Source organism: Salmo trutta, chromosome 9, assembly GCF_901001165.1.
Source record: "Salmo trutta chromosome 9, fSalTru1.1, whole genome shotgun sequence".
NCBI classification, from domain to species: Eukaryota; Metazoa; Chordata; class Actinopteri; order Salmoniformes; family Salmonidae; genus Salmo; species Salmo trutta.
The window spans coordinates 22,023,575-22,049,706 of NC_042965.1; the positions used below are offsets into that span (position 1 = coordinate 22,023,575).

The 26,132-nt window shown below is 45.3% G+C and overlaps 1 protein-coding gene across 11 annotated transcripts in view; it reads left to right on the plus strand.

Annotated features, from left to right (window-relative positions):
• The window catches only part of LOC115200183 (ankyrin-1), a 170,066-nt gene that overhangs the window by 84,671 nt on the left and 59,263 nt on the right, over positions 1 to 26,132 (plus strand). The window contains exon 1 of one of the 11 annotated variants that reach the window (XM_029763008.1): positions 16,028 to 16,260. The exons of 8 other annotated variants lie outside the window; for them this stretch is intronic. In XM_029763008.1, the coding sequence (XP_029618868.1) occupies positions 16,234 to 16,260 (27 nt within the window). In that variant the 5' untranslated portion in view covers positions 16,028 to 16,233. Of the gene's footprint in view, positions 1 to 16,027; positions 16,261 to 23,319; positions 23,814 to 26,132 lie in introns of those variants that run through there. 2 more of the 11 variants (XM_029763013.1, XM_029763009.1) reach the window with 2 other exon arrangements.

The following is a 26,132-nucleotide window of genomic DNA, read 5'->3' on the forward strand; positions in this document are numbered from 1 at the left end:
CATCACTCGAGGCCCAATTTAATTTACACCAAATGAAAAGCTCCCTGGAACCTCCCCCCTCCCTCCCTGTAAGATAAAAATATGAGGCGTCAGTTGTTTCTGTAAAGCGTTGGTCTCTCACGTCTCCAGTAATGGCTGCTTTAATATGTGCTATAGTAGCGTGTCCCTTATTGTCCCGACATCCCTGATCACCCCTCATTGAGCCCTCAGCAGCAGATGCCCAGGAACACCAAAGCCCCATTGGTCACAGTTTAACTCCACCACAGTCACAATATGAGAAAAGTGACTGTCACTCCCCAGCACTGTCAAGTGGATTCATCTCTCTTAGTCACAGCTGCTCTCCCAGCCTACTGTAGCAAGAGAATACATTAAAAAGACCATTGATGCCCAGTCACCAGCAGTCCACTCTAATTTGTTTCGAGTAAGAGTGTTAGATTTAATTTGCATGTGAAAAACCCTGGCTAGCATTTAAAATAGCGTCTTTAAACTCCAATTTTACTCATAGTGATATCGATGCTGGCAGTACAGAAATCAGATTAAGGTAATGGGAGATTTTATTACAATATGAAAAACTACAAAAATTGTTTTATAATATCTTTGGCGACCTACCAAATGTTTGGAAGAAGAAATGGTAGCATAATATTTCCCTTAGTTCTCTGGCTGACCCACTAAGAAGGGGTAATATTTTGGCTAGAGCAGAAGTGCTATGCTGTCTGGCCTAATATAGATGGACCCCACCCAAGCAAGCATGGCCCCTAAAGTCTTAATTAAAAAACATAAACCATAGCACTTCATTCATTTGAAGGGCTTTTAAAATCCTTCGAAATTCTGCTTAAGAAGACTCCAACATCTATGACTTATGAACTCAACCACAGGCAACTCCAATTAATTTAGTCTAGATAACTTTTACAACTATTTCTATAACAGTGAAATGGGAAGTGTTTGAACAATCTAAAAGCCAATATCTCCTGACAGATTCTTGTAGGCCTATATTTTTAAGGTTAGGATTAAGTTTAGGCATTAACTCCGAAATCTTAAGGCGAGGCATTAACTCCGAATGTTTAAGGTAAGGGTTAAGGTTTGGGATAGGCTTAAAACAAAAATATATTTTTATCGCTAGATTTCAACTTCCAACCTTTGGAATCAGAGGCAGATAATACATTTTTTTGGGGGGTGGTGAGTAGATCAGCTTCAATATTGCAGAAGATTTGAGTTACCATCAATGTAATAGTCAGCATCAATTCCAATCCCCCATATATATTTTTGCAAATACATATATACACACATAAATACATACACATACACACATATTTTTCTAAAAATATTTTCCTTTATTACCTTCAATACTTATGCACATCCGCCATCCACAACACCTGAGTAAAACCAAAACCTACTTGAAGGTAACAGCAGGGCACTGTTGCCCCAAGTAGCCGGTTTCCACGTCATCTTCCAACATCCTCAGACATGGATGGACGTCGAATACCGACTTGTATCACTTGTATCACGGGTGACCCGGCTGGAAAATCCATACACCAGTGCAGGATTCCCAGTGTGCGATGCTACTTAATAATATAAACCTTTGCTATCTTCAGCTTGGAACTACAGTGTGTCCATCTCAACCTTCAATGACGTTGAGGCGCGTTATTATAGCCTTAAGAAAACTTAATGTCATGAAGGATTTGGAAGATCTTGGTCTGTTGAGCCATCTGTACACACACACACACATTGAGACAGGACCTGGAACCAAAGAGAAGACATGACAACTGTTTTCATTTCCTCTATCAAAGTCCATGCATGCTTGGTAACATTTTATGGACTTGAAAGTACTAAGAAAAATAAATAACTTTTTCCTGTTGCTCTCAAGAACCCCTTCTCCATTTATGTAATCAGTTTGATTTCTGCATTGTTTGGTTTTCATTGGATTTGTAGTATCTGTAGTAATTGACCATCTTATCATTTTGATAGACTTGCCAACATGTCATCTCTTTTCTTGCTTCAAATGTAATCCACCATATTGCCAATATTTCCTTTTCCTTTACATTACACTTGTGTTTGCACATGAGAGTGTGCAGATGTTGACGTATGGGAGTGTGTGTGTGTGTGTGTGTTGAGGGAGACCGAGAGGTGAGATGGAGGTGGTGGAGCAGGTGATAGAGTGATTGGCGTCTGATATACAGCATGTCTGCCGGGTGCCCTTGTGTTGACTGATGAGAGCAACTCTTAATCACATAGCTCTCATATTTATTAGCAGTACACCTTCTGATAGGCCAGACAGCAGCTTCACAACTATCCCCAGAGAGGATGGAATGATGAAAGAGGGAGGGAGGGAGGACAGAGACAGGCAGATGGGGAATATTTACTGCCCAAATTGATGGGAAGCAGATAGATTAGTATGGTGATTCATATTTCTCTGTGGGCCTGTGTTTACAACACTGTTTCTGTGCCCTGCTGTATACTATTGTCCCACTCTGCTACAGCAGCCTCCACTGTCTGCACTAGCTGATGATGGAAAGACTGATGGAGAAAAGTGGGAGGGAGGGATGGAGAGAGAGCAAGAGAGCTTAGCATAACATTGTTAGCATAACATTGTGAATGAAGACTATCACACTGTCAACGAGATTCCTGAACAAACACACATGCAGAAACTAAAAAAAATGTATTTATAAAGCCCTTTTTACATCAGCAGATGTCACAAAGTGCTATACAGAAACCCAGCCTAAAACCCCAAACAGCAAGCAACTGTGGCTAGGAAAAACTCCCTAGAAAGGCAGGAACCTAGGAAGAAACCTAGAGAGGAACCAGGCTCTTGGTGGCCAGTCCTCTTCTGGATGTGCCTGGTGGATTAAGGCCAGATTGTTCTTCAAGATGTTCAAACTTCATAGATGACCAGCAGGGTCAAATAATAATCACAGTGGTTGTAGAGGGTGCAACAGGTCAGTACGTCAGGAGTAAATGTCAGTTGGCTTTTCGTAGCCGAGCATTCAGAGGTCGAGACAAAGGGGCGGTAGAGAGAGAGAGAGTCAAAACAGCAGGTCCGGGACAAGGTAGTACGTCCGGTGAACAAGTAAAGGTTCCCTAGCCGCAGGCAGAACAGTTGAAACTGGAGCAGCAGCACAACCAGGTGGACTGGGAACAGCCAGGAGTCATCAGGCCAGCTAGTCCTGAGGCATGATCCTAGGTCTCAGGTCCTCCGGAAGGGTAGGGGGGGGGAGAATTAGAGGGAGAATACTTCAATTCACACAGAACAACAGAGAATTACACTAGATATAACAGACTGACCCTAGCCCCCCAGCACATAGACTATTGTAGCATAGATACTGGAGTCTGAGACACGGATGGGTCGGGGGACACTGTGGCCCCATCCGATGATACTCCCAGACAGGGCCAACCAGGCAGGATATAACCCCACCCACTTTGCCAAAGCACAGCCCCCACACCACTAGAGGGATATCAACAGACCACCAACTCACTACCCTGAGACAAGGCTGAGTATAGCCCACGAAGATCTCCTCTACCGCACAAGCCCGAGGGGGCGCAAAACCAGACAGGAAGATCATGTCTATGACTCAACCCACTCAAGTGACGCACCCCTCCTAGGTACGGCATGGAAGAGGACTAGTAAGCCGGTGACTCAGCCCCCGTAATAGGGTTAGAGGCAGAGAATCCCAGTGGATAGTGGGGAGCCGGCTAGAAAGACACAGCAAGGGCAGTTCGTCGCTCCAGTGCCTTGCCGTTCTCCGTCGCACCCCTGGGCCAGACTACACTCAATCATAGGACCTACTGAAGAGATGAGTCTTCAGTAAAGACTTAAAGGTCAAAACCGAGTCTGCGTCTCACATGGATAGGCAGATCATTCCATAGAAATGGAGCTCTATAGGAGAAAGCCCTGCCTCCAGCTGTTTGCTTAGAAATTCTAGGGACAATGAGAAGGCCTGTGTCTTGTGACCGTAGCATACGTGTAGGTATGTACGGCAGGACCAAATCGGAGAGATAGGTAGGAGCAAGCCCATGTACCGCATCGTAGGTTAGCAGTAAAACCTTGAAATCAGCCCTAGCCTTAACAGGAAGCTAATGTAGAGAGGCTAGAACTGGAGTAATATGATCACATTTTGGGGTTCTAGTAAAGATTCTAGCAGCCGTATTTAGCACTAACTGAAGTTTATTTAGTGCTTTATCCGGGTAGCTGGAGAGTAGAGCATTGCAGCAGTCTAACCTAGAAGTGACAAAAGCATGGATTAGCTTTTCTGCATTATTTTTGGACAAAAAGTTCGATTTTTGCAATGGTATGAAGATAGAAAAACGCTGTCCTTGAAATATTCTTGATATGTTCGTCAAAAGAGAGATCAGGGTCCAGAGTAATGCCGAGGTCCTTCACAGTTTAAAAGTAAAACATTTGCCGCCATCCACTTCCTTATGTCTGAAACACATGCTTCCAGGGTAGGCAATTTTGGGGCTTCACCATGTTTCATCGAAACATACAGCTGTGTGTTGTCCACATAGCAGTGAAAGTTGACATTGTGTTTCCGAATGACACCCCCAAGAGGTAGAATATATAGTGAAAACAATAGTATTCCTAAAATAGAACCTTGAGGAAAGCCGAAACTTACAATTGATTTGTCGGAGGACAAATAATCCACAGAGACGAACTGATATCTTTCTGACAGATAAGATCTAAACCAGGCAAGAACTTGTCCATGTAGACTAATTAGGGTTTCTAATCTCTCCAAAAGAATGTGGTGATCAATGGTGTCAGAAGCAGCACTAAGGTCTAGGAGCACGAGGACAGATGCAGAGCCTTGGTCTGACGCCATTAAAAGGTAATTTACCAGGTAATTCACCAGTGCAGTCTCAGTGCTGTGATGGGGTCTAAAACCAGACTGAAGCATTTCATATACATCATTTGTCTTCAGGAAGGTAGTGCGATGCACTTTTTTTTGTTGAGAGGAATGAGAGATTCGATATAGGCCGATAGTTTTTTTACATTTTCCAGGTCAAGGTTTGGCTTTTTCAAGAGAGGCTTTATTACTGTCACTTTTAGTGAGTTTGGTACACATCCGGTGGATAGGGAGCCATTTATTATGTTCAACATAGGAGGGCCAAGCAGAGGAAGTAGCTCTTTCAGTAGTTTAGTTGGAAAATGGTCCAGTATGCAGCTTGACAGTTTAGAGGCCATGACTATTTTCATGAATGTGTCAAGAGACACAGGATTAAAACATTTGTGTCTCCATTGATCCTAGGTCCTGGCATTTTGGATTGTTGTTATTCTCCTCAATTAGGTTGGAAAAATAGACACACACACACACACACACACACAACACAACACAACACAACACAACACAACACAACACAACACAACACAACACAACACAACACAACACAACACAACACAACACAACACACACACACACACACACACATAAAGGCTGTTAGCATTGAAGGCCTGTAGCCCTCTCATGGCCCGTACATCTGGACATGCCAGGCTAGCTGTCCTGAAGCCCCAGAATGGCAGAGCCCGTTTCTGACAGTGTCAAAGGAGTGCCTTAGGTTTGAATGGAGTCAGTGGCGTCAGGGGTCACTTAATAAACAGGTTGAGTGAATTATGGCCAGGCGGGCTGCTTGGATCGGACTCTCCCCTGCATACATCACCATGTCTCTCAGACTCACTTATTCTGCAGAGAGGCTCGTTCAGACAGCTCTGCAGCTCATACCCTTGCAGAACAGAGACACAGGGAGTGACTAACCACTCCATGCTGCCATACAATAATAGTACCCAGCACAGGCCACTATAGTGTAGTGTAATGGGGCTGTGTGTTAGCTGGGCCGGCCCAGTTGGTGCAGTGCGAGTTAGCCGGCCTGTGTGTTTTATTACCAGACTGGAGCAGATTGAAGTGACAGAACATTATTATAACAGGACATGGCCAGCATAGATTGTGCTGCACTGCAGGGATGCCAATCTCTCCCCTTTCAACATCATCTAGTTTTCCCCGCTTTCTCTCACACATATACACTGAGTGTACAAATCATGCGCTCTCCATGACAGACGACCAAGTGAATGCTTTATCCCTTATTGATGTCACCTCTTCATCTACACTGAAGTGGATTTATAGGGAGGAGACAGATTGAAGAAGGATTTTTAAGCATTGAGACAATTGAAACATGGATTGTGTGCCATTCAGAGGGTGAATGGGCAAGACAAAATATAAGTGCCTTTGAACGGGGTATAGTAGGTGTCAGGCCCACCGCGTCGACTGTGTCAAGAACGGCAACGCTGCTGGGTTTCACACTCAACAGTTTCCCGTGTGTTTCAAAGGACATCCAGCCAACTTGAGAAAACCGTGGGAAGCATTGGAGTCAACATGGGCCAGAATCCCTGTGGAACGCTTTCCATGCCCCGACGAATTGAGGCTCTTCTGAGGGCAAAAGAGGGTGCAACTCAATATTAGGAAGGGGTTCTTAATGTTTTATACACTCTGTACACACAGTATTCATACACACTAACACACTCATTCCATAAGTTTCACGCTCCCCCTCGGCACAGCACCACACAGCCAGGAGAGACAGAGGGGGAGGAGAGCTCAATGGCCATGACTCATTCTGTGCTTTAGCCAGCTCTCTGATGCCCCTCTCACTCAGCAGACAGAGGGAGCAAAAGTAGCTTACAGTATGCATAGGCCTGAAGCAGTCTGTTAGCCACCTTTAAGCACTGTAGCTTCTTATGAACAGCATGAACAGTCCTGTGTTAGCCCAGTGTGTTCTGTAGCCTGCCTTTGAGGAACTGAGGCCCAGGCTAAGGAGTTGGCCCTATGCTGGTCTGTGTGTCAAAGAATACAAGTACTAAAGTCCCAGGCACACAGACAAGGTTTTCAAATGTAGTTTCTTTCCATTTCGTTTAAGGACTTCAGGATGAACACATTTACAAAACACCAACAGATACATACACAAGAACAGTCCAACAGTTCATCCTGGTAGAAGCCATGTAGTTGCACTGCTTCGTTGAGTCCATTTGGGGGTTGGCCGCTGCCGCCTGCCTGCCGCACGGTTGCGGAACTCCATTACACACCCTCCAGCACAGGCCACAGAGGGGGATAACAGAGGAAGGGTAAGGAAGGGATTATTCTCACGGAGCACCGTGTGTGCATGCCTGCCTCCCACGGATTCAGAAAGTTATTAGTCCCATATCTGGGAAGTAACCAGTAGCGGTGAATGGGTAAAATCACTGGGGAAGCCAATATACTGTATATAGGCCTAACGATAGAGACAATAAGAAGACAGTGGCAGAATAAATTAAACCACATCTTTTGTTAACCTTAAGGATCAGGTCCTTTTTCAATTTTTTTCTGAAATGACATACCCAAATCTAACTGCTCAGGACCTGAAGCAAGGATATGCATATTCTTGATACCATTTGAAAGGAAACACTTTGAAGTTTGTGGAATCTTTGAAATGCAAGAGAAAGGCCATAATGTATTATTCCAGCCCAGGCAGAATTTAGACTTTGGCCACTAGATGGGAGCAGTGTATATGCAAAGTTTGAGACTGATCCAAAATAACCATTGCATTTCTGTTCAAAATGTTGTATCAAGACTGCCCAAATGTGCTTAATTGGTTTATTAATAACTTTTCAAGTTCATATCTGTGCACTCTCCTCAAACAATAGATTACCGACCATTTCGAATCCCACCGTACCTTCTCCGCTATGCAATCTGGTTTCTGAGCTGGTCATGGTGCACCTTAGCCACGCTCAAGATCCTAAACGACATCATAACTGCCATCGATAAGAGACATTACTGGGCAGCCGTATTCCTCGACCAGGCCAAAGCTTTTGACTCTGTCAATCACCACATTCTTATTGGCAGACTCGACAACCTTGGTTTCTCAAATGATTGCCTCGCCTGGTTTACCAACTACTTCTCTGATAGAGTTCAGTGTGTCAAATCGGAGGGCCTGTTGTCCGGACCTCTGGCAGTCTCTATGGGGGTGCCACAGGGTTAAATTACTCGGGCCGACTCTCTTCTCTGTATACATCAATGATGTTGCTCTTGCTGCTGGTGATTCTCTGATCCACCTCTACGCAGACGACACCATTCTGTATACTTCTGGCCCCTCTTTGGACACTGTGGTAACAAACCTCCAGATGAGATTCAGTGCCATACAACTCTCCTTCCTTGGCCTCCAACTGCTCTTAAACGCAAGTAAAACTAAATGCATTCTATTCAATCGATCACTGCCCGCACCTGCTCGCCCGTCCAGCATCACTACTCTGAACGGCTCTGACTTAGAATACGTGGACAACTACAAATACCTGGGTGTCTGGTTAGACTGTAAACTCTCCTTCCAGACTCACATTAAGCATCTCCAATCCAAAATTAAATCTAGAATCGGCTTCCTATATCACAACAAAGCATCCTTCACTCATGCTGCCAAACATACCCTCGTAAAACTGACCATCCTACCGATCCTCGACTTCGGTGATGTCATCTATAAAATAGCCTCCAACACTCTACTCAACAAACTGGATGCAGTCTATCACAGTGCCATCCGTTTTGTCACCAAAGCCCCATACACTACACACCATTGCGACCTGTACACTCTCGTTGGTTGGCCCTCGCTTCATACTCGTCACCAAACCCACTGACTACAGGTTATCTACAAGTCTCTGCTAGGTAAAGCCCCGCCTTATCTCAGCTCACTGGTCACCATAGCAGCACCCACTCGTAGCATGCGCTCCAGCAGGTATATCTCACTGGTCACCCCCAAAGCCAATTCCTCCTTTGGTTGTCTTTCCTTCCAGTTCTCTGCTGCCAATAACTGGAACGAACTGCAAAAATCTCTGAAGCTGGAGACTCATATCTCCCTCACTAGCTTTAAGCACCAGCTGTCAGAGCAGCTCACAGATCACTGCACCTGTACATAGCCCATCTGTAAACAGCCCATCTATCTACCTACCTCATCCCCATATCTTGCTCCTTTGCACCCCAGTATCTCTACTTGCACATTCATCTTCTGCACATCTACCATTCCAGTGTTTAATTGCTATATTGTAATTACTTCGCCACCATGGCCTATTTATTGCCTTAACTTACCTAATTTGCACTCACTGTATATATAGACTTTTTGTTTTCTTTTGTTCTACTGTATTATTGACTGTATGTTTTGTTTATTCCATGTGTAACTCTGTGTTGTTGTATGTGTCGAATTGATACGCTTTATCTTGGCCAGGTCGCAGTTGCAAATGAGAACTTGTTCTCAACTAGCCAACCTGGTTAAATAAAGGTGAAATTTAAAAAAATGCATGGTATTCTTTCACTGTAATAGCTACTGTAAATTGAACAGTGCAGTTAGATTAACAAGAATTTAAGCTTTCTGCCAACATCAGATAAGTCTACGTCCTGGGAAATGGTCTACTTACAACCGCATGCTAATTGCATTAACCTACTTTAGCTCAACCGTCCCGCGGCGGACCGACCGATCCTGTAGAGGTTCAATCACAAAACAAGATATCAATCTCTGTCCAGGGAAGTCCCCAAAGCATATTGCATGTACAGTAACAGACAGTTACATGACCTACAGTACAGCATAGTCAAGCATGTTAATATTTCCAACATTTTCGGACCACTAAACTATTGATTTAGAGTCAGAGAGTTACCACAAGTTGCAAAGAAAACAGGAGCCGCCTCCACTATTCCAGCACCATTTCATCATCATCAAATCACCACTGCTTAGTCTAATACAGTGACAACTATGTAAAAGATACCAAAAACAATTTAGTCCAATCAACGTAAGTTTTTCCACATTTTGTTACATTACAGCCTTATTCTAAAATTGATTCAATTGGTTTTTTTCATCAATCTACACACAATACTCCATAATGACAAAGCAAAAACAGGTTTACATTTTTTTAAATAAAACTGAAATATCACATTTACATAAGTATTCAGACTCTTTACTCAGTACTTTGTTGAAGCACCTTTTTCTTCATGGGTATGACGCTAGAAGCTTGGCACACCTGTATTTGGAGAGTTTTTCCCATTCTTCTCTGCAGATCCTTTCAAGCTCTGTCAGGTTGGATGGGGAGCGTCTCTGCACAGCTATTTTCAGGTCTCTCCAGAGATGTTCGATTGGGTTCCAGTCCGGGCTCTGGCTGGGCCCCTCAAGGACATTCAGAGACTTGTCCCGAAGCCACTCCTGTGTTGTCTTGGCTGTGCTTATGGTCGTTGTCCTGTTGGAAGGTGAATCTTCGCTCCAGTCTGAGGTCCTGAGTGCTCTGGAGCAGGTTTCATCAAGGATCTCTGTGCTCCGTTCATCTTTCCCTCAATCCTGACTAGGCTCCCATTCCCTGTCGCTGAAAAACATCCCCACAGCATTATGCTGCCACCACCTTGCTTCACCAAAGAGTTCAATCTTGGTTTTATCAGACCAGAGAATCTTGTTACTCATGGTCTGAGAGTCTTTAGATGCCTTTAGACAAACTACAAGCTGGCTGTCATGTGCCTTTTACTGAGGGATGGCTTCCATCTGGCCACTACCATAAAGGCCTGATTGGTGGCGTGCTGCAGAGATGGTTGTCCTTCTGGAAGGTTCTCCCATCTCCACAGAGGAACTCTGGAGCTCTGTCAGAGTGACCATCAGGTTCTTGGTCACCTCCCTGACCAAGGCCCCTCTCCCCCGGTTGCTCAGTTTGGCCGGGCGGCCAGCTCTAGAAAGAGTCTTGGTGGTTCCAAACTTCTTCTATTTAAGAATGATGGAGGCCATTGTGTTCTTGGGGACCTTCAATGCAGCAGACATTTTTCGGTACCCTTCCCCAGATCTGTGCCTCGACACAATCCTGTCTCAGAGCTCTACGGTCAATTTCTTTGACCTCATTGCTTGGTTTTTGCTCTGAATTGCACTGTCAACTGTGGGACCTTATGTAGACAGGTGTGTCTCTTTCCAAATCATGCCCAGTCAATTGAATTTACCACAGGTGGACTCCAAGTTGTAGAAACAGCTCAAGGATGATCAATGGAAACAGGATGCAACGGAGCTCAATTTCAAGTCTCATAGCAAAGGTTCTGAATACTTATGTAAATAAGGTAATTTTTTTATATTTATTTTTTATAAAACTTTGCAAAAATGAAGAAAAAAAGGTTTTGCTATGTCATTATGGGGTATTGTATGTAGATTGATGAGGGGGAATTAAAAAATATATATTTTAGAATAAGGTTGTAACGTAACATAATGTGGAAAAAGTCAAGGGGTCTGAGTACTTTCCAAATGCACTGTATGATGTGGCTGTCCAGGGATCTGATTTATGTGTGTGCGCATGCGTTCGTGCAAGTAGAAAAACATGTTGACTCACCCTACTTGTAGAGAAACTCCAATGCCATCCTCCTTTCATTCATGTTGACGAAATGGTCTTTCTCTGTTTCATACAGTACACGCTTTTATATTTTGTTGTCCTAAATCCTATTCTCACAGTACTAGTATCACTATAGAATGTTGTTTACGTAATTACTACCCCAGCATGTCCATTTTTTCAGCGGATGATTTGGAGGGGATTACTTTTACCAAACTGCCCCTGTAATATTATTATTATTATTATTATATTTTTTTCCTCATTCAAAATGTACCGTTATGACGGAAGCCTAGAGGCTGTTCTAGGAGTGAAGATATTTCACATGTCTAAGGATAGCCTAATATTGGCCTAATGGCCAGTCAAAATATTAATGCATATCAATATCCTAAAACCATGAAGTGTAACCTATGCAGATATTTAATTAACTGATGTATTTGACAATTTATCAATTCAATATTGTCCACTTCATCTTTAAAGAGAGAAGTATGGCACTAGGAAAGTTGATGTGTCAAAACAGATCACTTATCTGGGCTAGGTCCACAACACTTTGTTTGAAGCATCAATTTGTTCCCATGTTCTTCTTACCCAAACTGGGTGCAGCACCTCAAAACACAGGGATAACGATTTGCACGGGATAAGTATTATCAGAGGACCTGGGAGTTTGCCGGAAAACACTAGGTTTTTAGTGCCGGGACAATAACCTTCCTACCTTGTAAAAATGACTGACATGGCAGACTCGGACGGAAACAAAATGACAGATGTTGTGATTTGAGCTCGTGCAGATAATTACATTACCTGAGCTACTGCAGTAAAATGTATCCCGTCCTAATAGGGCTCTAGGCTACCAGGCTAAAATGCTTGCTCGCTAGCCTAACTTCCATTCATGGGCGTTAGCTAGTTAACATTAGCCTTCTACATCCAGCTACTGTACATACTGAACTTCCATCCTCTCAGGCCAGGGGCACAACAATGTATGAATTAATGGTTGGAGCAGAATTGTCGTTATAATCATTGGCCAGTACGGAGAATTAAGTAAAATCACAAGTCCAATCCATATGTCCATCCATGGCTAATTTAGGAAAGGGACAATTTTAGCTCGCTAGCCACCGGAGGACAACACACAACAATTCTAGTTTCTGTCAATGATGTAAGCTCTCAATGGGATTTGAACCGCGCTTCTTAACACCCGCCCGCTTAACCCAGAAGCCAGCCGCAGCAATGTGTTGGAGGAAACATCGTTCAACTGACAACCAAGGCCAAACCCTCCCCTAACCAGGACAACGCTTGGCCAATTGTGCGCCGCCCCAGTCACGGCCGGTTATGACACAGCCTGGGATCGAATCCGGGTCTGTAGTGACGCCACAAGCACTGCGATGCAATGACTTAGACCGCTGTTCCACTCGGAAGGCCAGTTTTTTTATACTTTTGTCAAGGAGGCCAGATCCTTGCTGGCTTCCCTTGTCTTTAATGCAACGGGCGGCAACAATGTCCTACTCGTTTGGACTTGACAGCATCAGACAGATAGCCTACATGTAGAGAGACAACATGTAGAGAGACAGAGAGGATCGGATGCTTTCTCCTGTGAGATACATTCAGCCTCTTGCGAAATGTAGGAAGATTATGAAACACAGAGAGACAAAAGATAAATTCATGTTTTTTTCTTGGCATGCATGAATACACACCCCTGGAAATAGCATGCATTGTGTCAGCCGTCATCTGAGCATTGTAGAGGCATCGGTTCGGCTCCACCCTCTTGGACGAGGTAGTAGAAACAGCGGCGGGCGCGGTGGACGTGGCATCCCCAAAAGTAGCAGTCCCGGTAAGTAAGCTCTGAGCTCTCCTTTTGAGCAGTGCAGTGACTCGTTGGAGTAAATCAATAAAGGTGTGCTAGTCCAGGGCAACGCCCATCTCCAAGGAGACCAGCCAAAGGGGTGGGACTAAATTAATCAATTAGGGGAAACACACAGAGGAGAGAGAGGCACAGCAAACCAACAATAGCATGCACAGGCAAGAATAAAGCACACAGTTACAAATCAAATGTCCACTGCAACTCAAATAAACACCATATTCACAAATGAAGAGCTGGTTCTCTAAAAAGTTCATAATAACCGACTGGGACCTGCGACCTGTGTGTGTAATACGCCTGTTCTAAACCTACCACCTCTCTGGAGCGGTGCTGAGGCTGCAGGCCAATAATGCACTTCCCAACGCAGCCACCAGACGGCTGTAACTCCAGTGCTATGGTCTACATTACAGTATCATCGCTACACAGGAGTATGCCAGGGAGATTTGCTCTCCAGTATCTGTGCATTATCTCTGTGGAAGCTTTGATCTGGATCAGATAGTGTCAGTTAGTCTTCTACTGTAGCAGCCCTTCAGTTTAGTTGATTTTAGCTACATCTTAGTCATTTGGCAGATACTCAAGTCTAGATGTACTATACTGTATGTGCATGCCTGCCTGCGCACCTGTGTTCGTGCATGCAATAAAGAGTCTGTTTGTGTGTGCGTGTGTGTGCGTGTGTGTGCGTGTGTGTTTGTGTGTGCGTGCATGCGTGTGTGAGTGTGTGTGTGTGTGTGTGTGTGTGTGTGTGTGTGTGTGTGTGTGTGTGTGTGTGTGTGTGTGTGTGTGTCAACAAAAATGTGTGACAGAATGACAGGTTAAAAGAGGGGGACTGACGGAGTGTCCATGTTGATGTTGATTCCTCCCCCACCTTTTGAAGTCTGCTCAGTGTTTCTGCAAGCATCAGGAAATAGGAAATAAAACCCCACAAAGCGCCCACCACATGCTGATGGCAGTGGCCCTAAAGAGCAGGGAGAGAGGGGTTTTGTCCTGCCCATGAGGGGGGCAAGATGTGAAATCTAGAGGGTACGTCTGTCCCCAACATAAATCAGCCACACCACAAAACAGGAGAGCACAGTATATCTCAATATATAACCCTGGGCCATGCACATTCTGAGTAGTGGGTCGTACCTCTCTCTGTCCCTCTACGTACCCGTCTAGGCCAAATCTTGAGCTCATGTGTGGGCCAGAAAGAATGTTTGGTTAAAGTATGACTATGGGAGGCCAGACAGACTGTTTGGTAAAAGTATGACTATAGGAGGCCAGACAGACTGTTTGGTAAAAGTATGACTATAGGAGGCCAGACAGACTGTTTGGTAAAAGTATGACTATAGGAGACCAGACAGACTGTTTGGTAAAAGTATGACTATGGGAGGCCAGACAGACTGTTTGGTAAAAGTATGACTATAGGAGGTCAGACAGACTGTTTGGTAAAAGTATGACTATGGGAGGCCAGGCAAACCATTTGGTAAAAGTATGACTATAGGAGGCCAGATAGAATGTTTGGTAAAAGTATGACTATGGGAGGCCAGGCAGACTGTTTGGTAAAGGTATGAGTGTGGGAGGCCAGGTAGAATGGTGCTGTTTTAGAAGTCTCTGTAACAGGAAACATCATTGGCTCTTGAAAGATACCAGACTGTTTCCATCATTATGTACGTCTGGAATCTGAAGAGCTCTTATCAGTCTGTTATTCCTGCTATGTTATCACTCAACTTTAGCTTCCTCAGTGGACTCAGAACCATGGGATATGATACTAGGATAATGAAAGGAGCTTGTTTTTCCTCTATAGCTGAGGACCATGGGCTAATTTGTCATCTCTTCATGGACATTAGTGTCTCCAGTCCCCTGCTCTGCAGTGGTTGGCACTGGTAACTCTCACCCACAAACACACCCGAACACAGGGCTGAGCCAGTCACGTGATATGTTTACCGAGGTCACGGTTCAGTGCTACTGAGTGGTGTATAACCCCCTCTCGGGAGGGGCTAACGTTCCCCTCTCCTCACATCCCCCTCTCCTCACATCCCCCTCTCCTCACATCTCCCTCTTCCCACATCCCCCTCTCCTCACATCCCCCTCTCCCCACATCCCCCTCTCCTACAAGCATTTATCTCTCTGCGTGGTTTTGGCAGCGATGTGCTTTTCCCAGCGTTTAGCCAGGAGAGGCAGAGAGGAGGAAGAGGGGGAGAAAAGGAGGCCTTTTCAGGCAGGGAATGACGGACGCTTTATTAAAAAAGGCAGGGCCCTTTGAGAGGCTGGCCTCCCCCCGCCCTGTGCGTCTGGTCCATTGTCATGGGATAGTGGCAACGTAAATGGCCCCCCCACTGGGCGCTTTGTCACTGTAAGTCACTCCACAGACTGGAACAGACCCGCTCACACAGCACAGGAATTCTCCACCCAAAACACAACGCCTGTCTGTAAATGGCAGGCTGAGAAAAAAAAGATTGTCTGGCTGTCACTAAAAAATACAGGAGGGACAGAGAGATGTGGGAAGACATGTAGCGAAGGAGGGATAGCAGGAAATAAGGGATCAACACACTCTAGGGATCAATCTCGGGGTGAAAGAGAGAGAGCTGGGGGACATCAAAACAAGTGAAAAGTAAAGAGCGAGAACAAGGGAGGGAGCTGGTGGAGAGAGAGGAAGACAGTAAATAGAAAGTGTCATGGAGGAGAGAAGATGAAGAAAGAGAGAAAAGGAAATAGACAAATGAGTGAAAGAGAGACAGGGAGAGGTAGTGGGCGAGGCGACACAGCGTGAGATTGAGGGGAGTGTGTGTTCAATGTGTGTCTTTAGATACAGGCAGCATTCCTCTAGAGATAAACACCCCCTCCCCTCCCACCCTGGACGGGCCCTGTGCACTCAAGTGTATGTGTCTGCGTGTGTGTGTTTAGGTAGGACGTGGTCTCAGTGCCCAGTCCCAGCATACACTCTCGGGGGGCAAGGAAACAACAGTAGAGTGTGTGTGTAAGAGAGACAGAGAGAGGGAGAGAAAGAGAGAGAGAGAGAAAGAAGAGAGAAAGAGAGAGAGAAAAGCAGAGAGGGAGTGGAGGGCCAGCAATCATGCCGGCCAAGCTCATCACCTGTGGAGTGAGTAGAAACTGGATTGTGTTCCTTAACCAATATCTGTCTCCATTATTATTCCTTTATCACTGTAATCTCTTCACTCTCTCCTTCGCTCTATTCTTCATGCTACTGACTCTCTGACAGTCTGTTTGTGGGTTTATCTGTTTGCTCTGTTTAGCAGTCTTTTGTCTGCATACTACAGTTTAACCATGTTGTGGTCTTAGATCACTTTCTTAGAACTTCCACTACCTTTTCCGGTGACTTCTAACTAACCCACCTGTCAATTTCCCTGTCTGTCCACCTATATCATTTTACTGCACCGTTATTAAACTATCTGTTTATTTTGATCATCTCTCTATTTTTAATCAATGAACTGATGCAACTCCAACCCTTCTAATATATTAATCTTCAATTACAGTATAATTTACTTAGATATCAGCTCATCTTTACTTTCCTACATCTTCATACAGCTAAGATTCTCTCTTCATTAACTATTTGGAGACCTCTTCCTCGCTTCCCTCTCTCTATGTGGTCTTCCCTTCATTAATGAATCTGTCCATGTCTCTGTCTGTCACAGAGAGAAAGGGAGTGTGAAAGAGAGTGAAAGATAGAGGACAAGGAGATGATGAGTAGAGGGCTATCTGAGACAGTGTAAACACAGTTGTCAATTCCATATTGATGCTTCCTGATGACATTTGTCTCATATTAAACAGATTCATATTTTAGTTAATTGGTATTTTAGTTGCCTTCAATAGAATAGAACAATAGTGACAGAATGTTGACTGAATATTTTTTTACTTTAATTCTCTCAAAACAGAACTTCAGGCTGTTCATGTTTTGTCTATTACATTCATTTGACTTGGTGTCCCATAGCAACTACAGATCTCCGTAGGGGAGAGTGTAGAGTCTAGCTAGTCATTTGGGATACATTTTAGGGAGTAACGGTGCATGTGTGTCTGTGAGATTGTGTGTGAGATGTGCGTGTGTGTGATGGCTGTGTGTCCTGTTCTGTAGTCTTCTTTGAATCTTGTTATGACTTAGTTTAGTACTCTGTTCTGTTGTGGAATGTCTGTTGTGGGTGGGTGGTAAGTAAGCTGACGATCAGTACACGTATCTCTCCTTAGCTACATCATATTATCTTGACTTCCCTGAAGCTCCTGCTAATTTAGGAAGTATGACGATTAAAAGACACACAGCAGACATCTATGGTATTTTGTCAGTATACTGTATAGCCAGAGGACTGCTGATTCAGCACTTAGGTTTAGAGGGGGAATTTGGCTGCAGCGAAGGCGCTCAGCAACAGCAGGCATCGTCTGGTTAAGCGCTGTGAAAGGCCAGATGATGCAACCTTAAAGATATGTAACTTTCAAAATACACAAATCATCCCCTTATGATGCATTTTACATCATATAATGCTGCGTTTTGCATTATTGGATGCAAAATACATCATACGGGGATGATTTCTTTATTTTGAAATAAAGTTACATATCTTGAAAACTTGATTGCTGACAAGCAACAGGTTTTGGGACTATGTCAACAATGGACCACTGAAACAAATACCAAAATATAATTTTGTAGTGGAATGTTCCATTAAGAAATGTTAAATTCACCTATGTGTGTGCATTATTGATAGTTGTGAGGATGGGCTTAACATTTTGTACTGTTGCAATTACTATATCTGATAAGGTTGCAATTCTCACTCCCCCTTGCTCTCTGTCTTGTCCTCTGTCTCTTTTTATCGCACGCACGCCCGCACGCAAGCGCACACACAAACACACACACACACACACACACACACACACACACACACACACACACACACACACACACACACACACACACACACACACACACACACAGAGGTCAATGCTGCAGCCGTATTTAATTGTCAGTATAGAGTCACACTCAGTGATAGTCGGATCAAAGCTGTAGGTCCACTGACTGTGCTTCTGTTTGATATTTCATAGATGACAGCTCAGACTCCCTCTGAGTTCTCTACACAGCTCACTCAATCACCCACTCTCTACTGCTCACACTCTAAAGTGTAGCCCCGCAGTGACTACTTAGCTATTTACTTGTTAACCTAATTAAAAAGTCTATCGTAAACATGGGACTTATTAGCAGTCTCTAGTTAATTCTCTATACTTGCATCCTTGTGATTATCGTCACTTTCTACCATTCTTTCTCACGCTCTGTAAACAGTCCCCTCTCTACTTCTATGGTTCCCCCTCCCTCCATCTTTCCACAAAAGATCTCAAAAACCATGACAATCTCATCCATTGCTGAGGGGTCCAGATGGAGGGGTGAGTCAAAGAGAAAGACAGACAAACAGGAACACGGAAATAGAGAGATAGAAAGTGTGAGAAAGTAAACAGTCAAAAGGAGAGGGAAATATAGGCTCGTGATCAGTGTGTATAGCTGAAACAGGCAGGCAGACAGACAGAGAGAGACACAGAAACAGACAGACCCAGACAGACAGACTGTGTTGAGTGAGTGGTTGTAATTGCTTGACCAGGCTGGTTCCTGTAAGTGTGTCCAGAGTAGAGTCCCTGGGGGTCTCTGCCTGACTGGCTCCTCCTCACCACCACCCTGACTGGAAACAACACGTTCACTCTGCAGCTAGCTAGCTAAAACAGACTGAGGGATGGATGGAGAAGGGTGAAAGATGGAAAGAAAATCCATTTCCTGAACAAATGCAAGTCAGCAGAAAAGGGAAACAGAATAGCTGTTTAAGACGTCTCCGCAGGAATTTTCACATCCATTTAGTTATGTTGTGGCCCCAGATAGCATGCTGTAGCTGTACTATATGGGCAGGATACCATCTTGTCATAAACTGTACGTAAACCCCTTATTGGCACCTTTCTGCTGGGTCCACAAATAGCTGAGGTGGCATCTAATATACTTACTGTCACGCCCTGACCAGGTGAACTCTTCTATTTTGGTCAGGGTGTGGCATTAATATAGTTTATTTTCTATGTTTTGGTATAGCCTTGCTTTGGGGCGTATTTCTATGTTGGGTTATGTCGATTCCCAATCAGAGACAGCTGTCGCTAGTTGCCTCTGATTGGGGAATCATATTTAAGTTCCTTTTCCCCCCACGATGTTTGTGGGTTGTTGTCTCGTTATTTGAGCACGTAACGTATGGGCAGGTTTTTCTTGATTTTGTGTACATGTTTAATTCTAGTGTGTTGAATAAACATGTATTCGCTCCCAGCTGCGTTTTGGTCCGCTTCCTCATCACCCGACGCCAATCAGTACAGAACAACCCACCAAACCAGGACCAAGCAGCAGAGGAACGAAGAGGAAGGATGGACATGGGCCGAGTTAAGGAGGAGCATTTCCAGGGCGATGGAAGAGTTTAGGGAGACCGAGAGGCATCCCCAAGAATTTTTTAGGGGGGGGCACAAGGGCTGTTTGACGGGGCAGGAGCTGCCCGCCAGTCAACAGTCGTCGGAGCTGCCCGCCAGTCAACAGTCGTCGGAGCTGCCCGCCAGTCAACAGTCGTCGGAGCTGCCCGCCAGTCAACAGTTGTCGGAGCTGCCCGCCAGTCAACAGTCGTCGGAGCTACCCGTCAGTCAACAGTCGCCGGAGTGGCCAGACTGCGCTGAACTGCCGGAGTGGCCAGACTGCGCTGAACTGCCGGATGGGCCAGACTGCGCTGAACTGCCGGAGTGGCCAGACTGCGCTGAACTGCCGGAGTGGCCAGACTGCGCTGAACTGCCGGAGTGGCCAGACTGCCCTGAACTGCCGGAGTGGCCAGACTGCCCAGACTGTCCCGAGCTGCCAGGCGTCCCCAGTCCAGTCCGGCCCGTCCCTGCTCCCCGCACCAGGTTAGTGGTGCATGTCCACAGTCCTGTCCGGCCCATCCCTGCTCCCCGCACCAGGTTAGTGGTGCGTGTCCCCAGTCCTGTCCGGCCCATTCCTGCTCCCCGCACCAGGTTAGTGGTGCGTGTCCCCAGTCCTGTCCGGCCCATCCCGGCTCCCCGCACCAAGCCGGTGGTGCGTGTCCCCAGTCCAGTCCGGCCCGTCCCTGCTCCCCGCACCAGGTTGGTGGTGCGTGTCCCCAGGCCAGTCCGGCCCGTCCCTGCTCCCCGCACCAGGTTGGTGGTGCGTGTCCCCGGTCCTGTCCGGCCCGTCCCTGTCCCCCGCACCAGGCCCACGGCGCGTGTCCACAGTCCGGCACGGCCTGTGTCCGGTCCACCGGTGATCAGTCCTGTTCCGGTCGGCGGCTCCGCTCCGGAGCCTGAGCATGCCGCTCCACCGTGGTCCAGTCCGGGCCAGAGGGGTAGGGCTAGGGTGGAGGCAGGGGGAGAAACACGCCCGGGGCCAGAGCCTCCACCGAGGGTGAGGCGCCCACCCGGGTCCCCCCCTTAATAGACTTTAGGTTGGTGCGCCGGGAGTACGCACCGTTGGAGGGGGGGTACTGTCACGCCCTGACCAGGTGAACTCTTCTATTTTGGTCAGGGTGTGGCATTAATATAGTTTATTTTCTATGTTTTGGTATAGCCTTGCTTTGGGGCGTATTTCTATGTTGGGTTATGTCGATTCCCAATCAGAGACAGCTGTCGCTAGTTGCCTCTGATTGGGGAATCATATTTAAGTTCCTTTTCCCCCCACGATGTTTGTGGGTTGTTGTCTCTTTTTGTTTGAGCAGTAGCGATACGTTTATTCTCTGTTTTGACCGTGTTATTTCAGTCTGAAATAAATAACATGTGTTCGCTCCCAGCTGCGCCTTGGTCCACTTCTTCCTTCCTGCACGACGATCGTTACACTTACGATTTGCACCTGGTGCTGTGCCTGCAAAGTCTTAGTATGCCATTTGCTTATGGAGAGGGGATTGTGTGTGTGTGTGTGTGTGTGTGTGTGTGTGTGTGTGTGTGTGTGTGTGTGTGTGTGTGTGTGTGTGTGTGTGTGTGTGTGTGTGTGTGTGTGTGTGTTATAAACATGCATTCATTCTCAAGAATGCATCTATCACAGTGTTGACGGTGATCTGTGTACTTCAGGCTATGCATAGTGCAGACTCAGCGCTGGTTTTGCATCCGTTTCATTGCAGGTTAATGGTTAGCTGCCTGGGTCAGCCTCACACACAGGTCCATAGGGACCAGAGGAGGAGAGGGTTTCCTTAAGATCAATGGCCCAGCCCTGTGATTCTCCCTGGGGGAGCAAGAGCCTGAAACCAGGCAGCTCCATGCACTGTTCCTCCTTTCCTATCCCAGCCACAACCTCACATGGTCCTGTCATGCAGGGCTTAAAGTAGAACCGTCACTGTTTAAAGCATGCCATCAAACACACACAGAGACATTTGTGCCTTGGTTATCCCCTGGTCTCTGTCAGGTTTCACACCTACTTAGATACTGAGAGACAGTTATCCCTTACTGTTGACACTACTAAATGGGACTCATGAGACACAAACACACACACACACGTGTGCGCACACACACACTGACTCTCTTACAGACAAACACACACTCACACACAGACTGTGTCACACTGCTGCAGTACACCAGCTAGAAGGTGATGTCATCATGTCTGCCGCAGCACCAGCACGAGAGAGGGGGGGAAGAGAGAGAGAGAGAGAGAGAGAGAGAGAGAGAGCATTAAGAGGAGAGGGAAAATGGAGGAGGGAAAAGAGGAGAGGGATTGAACAAGGATTATATGAGACAGTGATGAACAAAGGAAAAGGAAGGAAAGCAGGGTAGAATTAGTCAAATGTGATAACGGAAGAATGTGAGGATTAAAGAGAAAGAGACAGAGGTACAGTGGACAGAGCCTGAGGACAATGGGATACCTCATAGCGCTACAGTGTGATGTGAAGCTAATGATGAAACGCTGCAGCTTATTGTCTCTCCTTCCATACAGTACAGTAACAGTAGAGGGTGATTTATGATGTGGTTCCACTAACCCCAGCCAGCCCCGCCACACAGCACTGTCCTCTCTCTGGGGCTTCTAGGACCTAGACCCACATCCATCTCCATCACACAGTGTTAGTTAAGATTATCATGAGGATTTACAAGGCATGAGAGGATTTCAGGCTGCTGCGTACGTGTGTTTGTATTATGGTTTGTGTGTAAGAGAGAGGGGATAGGGATAGACAGGCTAGTGAGCCAGTGAAAGTGTGCATTTACACTGAGAGTGGGGTGACTCTGCGTCAGCCTGGCATGCAGGGTTCGGGTGTGGCCTACAAAGTGCCCCTTCTACCCTTATCTGACTGCACCACACACTTACCTCGCACAGTAGTATAGACTGAACTCACACCAACATAAACACACTGTACTGAACATTACAAATGTGCATAACTTCTTGTAAATTTTATCCAAAGATCGTCATTGACATTGCATGGTTCTCCAAGTTATTGAAATGAAAAAGTAAGGCGTACGTTAGTGCTCTGTCCAGTTTGTCCACTGCAGGGACAGGTCATGTCAGACTTCTGCACTCTCCTTGTGCTAAAATGACCCTCTGAGATCTGAACTTTGGCTGACCTAGGGGAAGGTGGACGATGTCCACCTTGTAGGACTGCATTTCAACGGAGCCTAGTGTGTGTGTGTGTGTGTGTGTGTGTGCGTGTGTGTGTGTGTGTGTGTGTGTGTGTGCGTGCGTGCATGTGTGAGTGCGTGTGTGCGTGGACATTAAGCATCTTTAAGCACATCACCTACTCTTGCCCTTAACAGGTACATAATTTCCCCACTACTTCTCTACTCTGTAATGCAGTGCTGGTCAGGCTTTGATCTCCCTCTAGCTCCAGGAGAGGTGGAACTGCAGGCCCAGGGTTGGGGTGGGCTAGGGGCTAGTGGGGGTTGGCTAAGGGGTGCAGTGGGGGTGGTCAGAGATTGTGTGGTGGTGAGCCAACTACGGAGGCCTCAGTGGGGGTCACCATGGTGTTACCATGCCACCTCATACTGGTTATCCACATATGCTCTCCTGCTTGGCCTGTGTGTGTGTGTGTGTGTGTGTGTGTGTGTGTGTGTGTGCGTGTGTGCGTGCGTGTTTGTGTGCGTGTGTGTGTGTGTGTGTGTGTGTGTGTGTGTGTGTGTGTGTGTGTGTGTGTGTGTGTGTGTGTGTGTGTGTGTGTGTATGTGTGTGTGTCATCAGCTGTCTTTGCTTGAACTGTGGAGAAAAGAGGTTCTCTGAGTCACCATGGCAGTGACTGCACACACCATCAACTAGAAAAGACAACCTAATTACACTCTGACCAGCTGTGCACAGTCTTTGGTGGAATGTGAAGCACCCTATGCATCGTGTGTGGGCAGCATCTATTTGAGGCTAAGTAAGTTTCTAGACATCTGTGTGTGCGCACACACACACATATATCCACTATATGAGTTTCTATTTCTGTCCGGAGGGTACCCCACCACGGTAAGTTTAACTGTTGTAACAGGTGGGTGTGTGTATCTGTGTTTGTGGGTACAACAGCAAGAGTGATTGAGGAGTACTAGGGGGTCAGTTTGTTGTCGTGAAGCAGGCTGGAGGGGATTTGGGTGCTATCGCCTTTCTCACAGTGGACGAGTTGGAGAGACAGAGTATGAGAGGAAAGGAGAGAGAGGAGAGAGGGCATGGCTGACCAGGACAACTCTATCACTGTGAGTAACTGAGAAAGGTCTGCTTACGCAATCCTACAGTGTTGTTGTTCACCTTCTACAGTATATCTTAGATAACTAGCTGCTAAGTGCTTACAAAATGCTAAGTGCAGTTTGGTGTTCACTCCAAGAGGACAGTGTCTCAGCCTTAACTTTTCACATGTGACAGAAGTTGATCAAAACAACTTTAAACACTAACACTCTTTAGTGTGTATGCAAGAACAGTGTGTGAGTAAGTCTTTATGCGTTTTTAACATGTGTATGTGCATGTCTGCATGAGTATGTGCGTTGTTCAAGGTCTTGTACAGGAGAAAGCAAAGGTCTAATACATGTATAGAGTTTCCAGAGTGACAGTGTGAAGAAAGGTGTTGACAGACGGAGAGAAAGAGTTAAGTAGTGAGTTAAGGAGGTAGTTAATGAGGTAATTAAGGAGGTAGTTCAGGAGGTAGTTAATGAGGTAATTAAGGAGGTAATTAAGGAGGTAGTTCAGGAGGTAGTTCAGGAGGTAGTTCAGGAGGTAGTTCAGGAGGTAGTTCAGGAGGTAGTTAATGAGGTAGTTAAGGAGGTAATTCAGGAGGTAGTTCAGGAGGTAGTTCAGGAGAGAGTTAAGAAGGTAATTAAGGAGAGAGTTAAGAAGGTAATTAAGGAGAGAGTTAAGAAGGTAGTTAGGAGAGTGTTAAGGAGAAAATTAAGAAGGTAGTTAGGAGAGCGTTAAGGAGAGAGTTAAGAAGGTAGTTAAGGAGAGAGTTAAAAAGGTAGTTAAGGAGCGAGTTAAGGAGAGAGTTAAGGAGGTAGTTAAGGAGAGAGTTAAGGAGAAAGTTAAGAAGGTAGTTAGGAGAGAGTTAAGAAGGTAGTTAGGAGAGCGTTAAGGAGAGAGTTAAGAAGGTAGTTAAGGAGAGAGTTAAGGCGGTAGTTAAGGAGAGAGTTAAGGAGAAAGTTAAGAAGGTAGTTAGGAGAGAGTTAAGGAGAGTGTTAAGGGGAGAGTTAAGAAGGTAGTTAAGGAGAGAGTTAAGAAGGTAGTTAGGAGAGCGTTAAGGAGAGAGTTAAGAAGGTAGTTAAGGAGAGAGTTAAGAAGGTAATTAAGGAGAGAGTTAAGAAGGTAGTTAAGGAGAGAGTTAAGGAGAGAGTTAAGAAGGTAGTAAGGAGAGAGTTAAGGAGGTAGTTAAGGAGAGAGTTAAGAAGGTAATTAAGGAGAAAGTTAAGAAGGTAGTTAAGGAGAGAGTTAAGAAGAAAGTTAAGAAGGTAGTTAGGAGAGTGTTAAGGAGAGAGTTAAGAAGGTAGTTAAGGAGAGAGTTAAGAAGGTAATTAAAGAGAGAGTTAAGAAGGTAGTTAAGGAGAGAGTTAAGAAGAAAGTTAAGAAGGTAGTAAGGAGAGAGTTAAGGAGAGAGTTAAGGGGAGAGTTAAGAAGGTAGTTAGGAGAGCGTTAAGGAGAGAGTTAAGAAGGTAATTAAGGAGAGAGTTAAGAAGGTAGTTAAGGAGAGCGTTAAGGAGAAAGTTAAGAAGGTAGTTAGGAGAGTGTTAAGGAGAGAGTTAAGAAGGTAGTTAAGGAGAGAGTTAAGAAGGTAATTAAGGAGAGAGTTAAGAAGGTAGTTAAGGAGAGAGTTAAGGAGGTAGTTAAGGAGAGAGTTAAGAAGGTAGTTAAGGAGAGAGTTAAGAAGGTAGTTAAGGGGAGAGTTAAGAAGGTAGTTAGGAGAGCGTTAAGGAGAGAGTTAAGAAGGTAATTAAGGAGAGAGTTAAGAAGGTAGTTAAGGAGAGCGTTAAGGAGAAAGTTAAGAAGGTAGTTAGGAGAGTGTTAAGGAGAGAGTTAAGAAGGTAGTTAAGGAGAGAGTTAAGAAGTTAATTAAGGAGAGAGTTAAGAAGGTAGTTAAGGAGAGAGTTAAGGAGGTAGTTAAGGAGAGAGTTAAGAAGGTAGTTAAGGAGAGAGTTAAGGAGGTAGTTAAGGAGAGAGTTAAGGAGAAAGTTAAGAAGGTAGTTAGGAGAGTGTTAAGGAGAGAGTTAAGAAGGTAATTAAGGAGAGAGTTAAGAAGAAAGTTAAGAAGGTAGTTAGGAGAGTGTTAAGGAGAGAGTTAAGAAGGTAGTTAAGGAGAGAGTTAAGAAGGTAATTAAGGAGAGAGTTAAGAAGGTAGTTAAGGAGAGAGTTAAGGAGGTAGTTAAGGAGAGAGTTAAGGAGAAAGTTAAGAAGGTAGTTAGGAGAGTGTTAAGGAGAGAGTTAAGAAGGTAGTTAAGGAGAGAGTTAAGAAGGTAATTAAGGGGAGAGTTAAGAAGGTAGTTAAGGAGAGAGTTAAGAAGGTAGTTAAGGAGAGAGTTAAGAAGGTTGTTAAG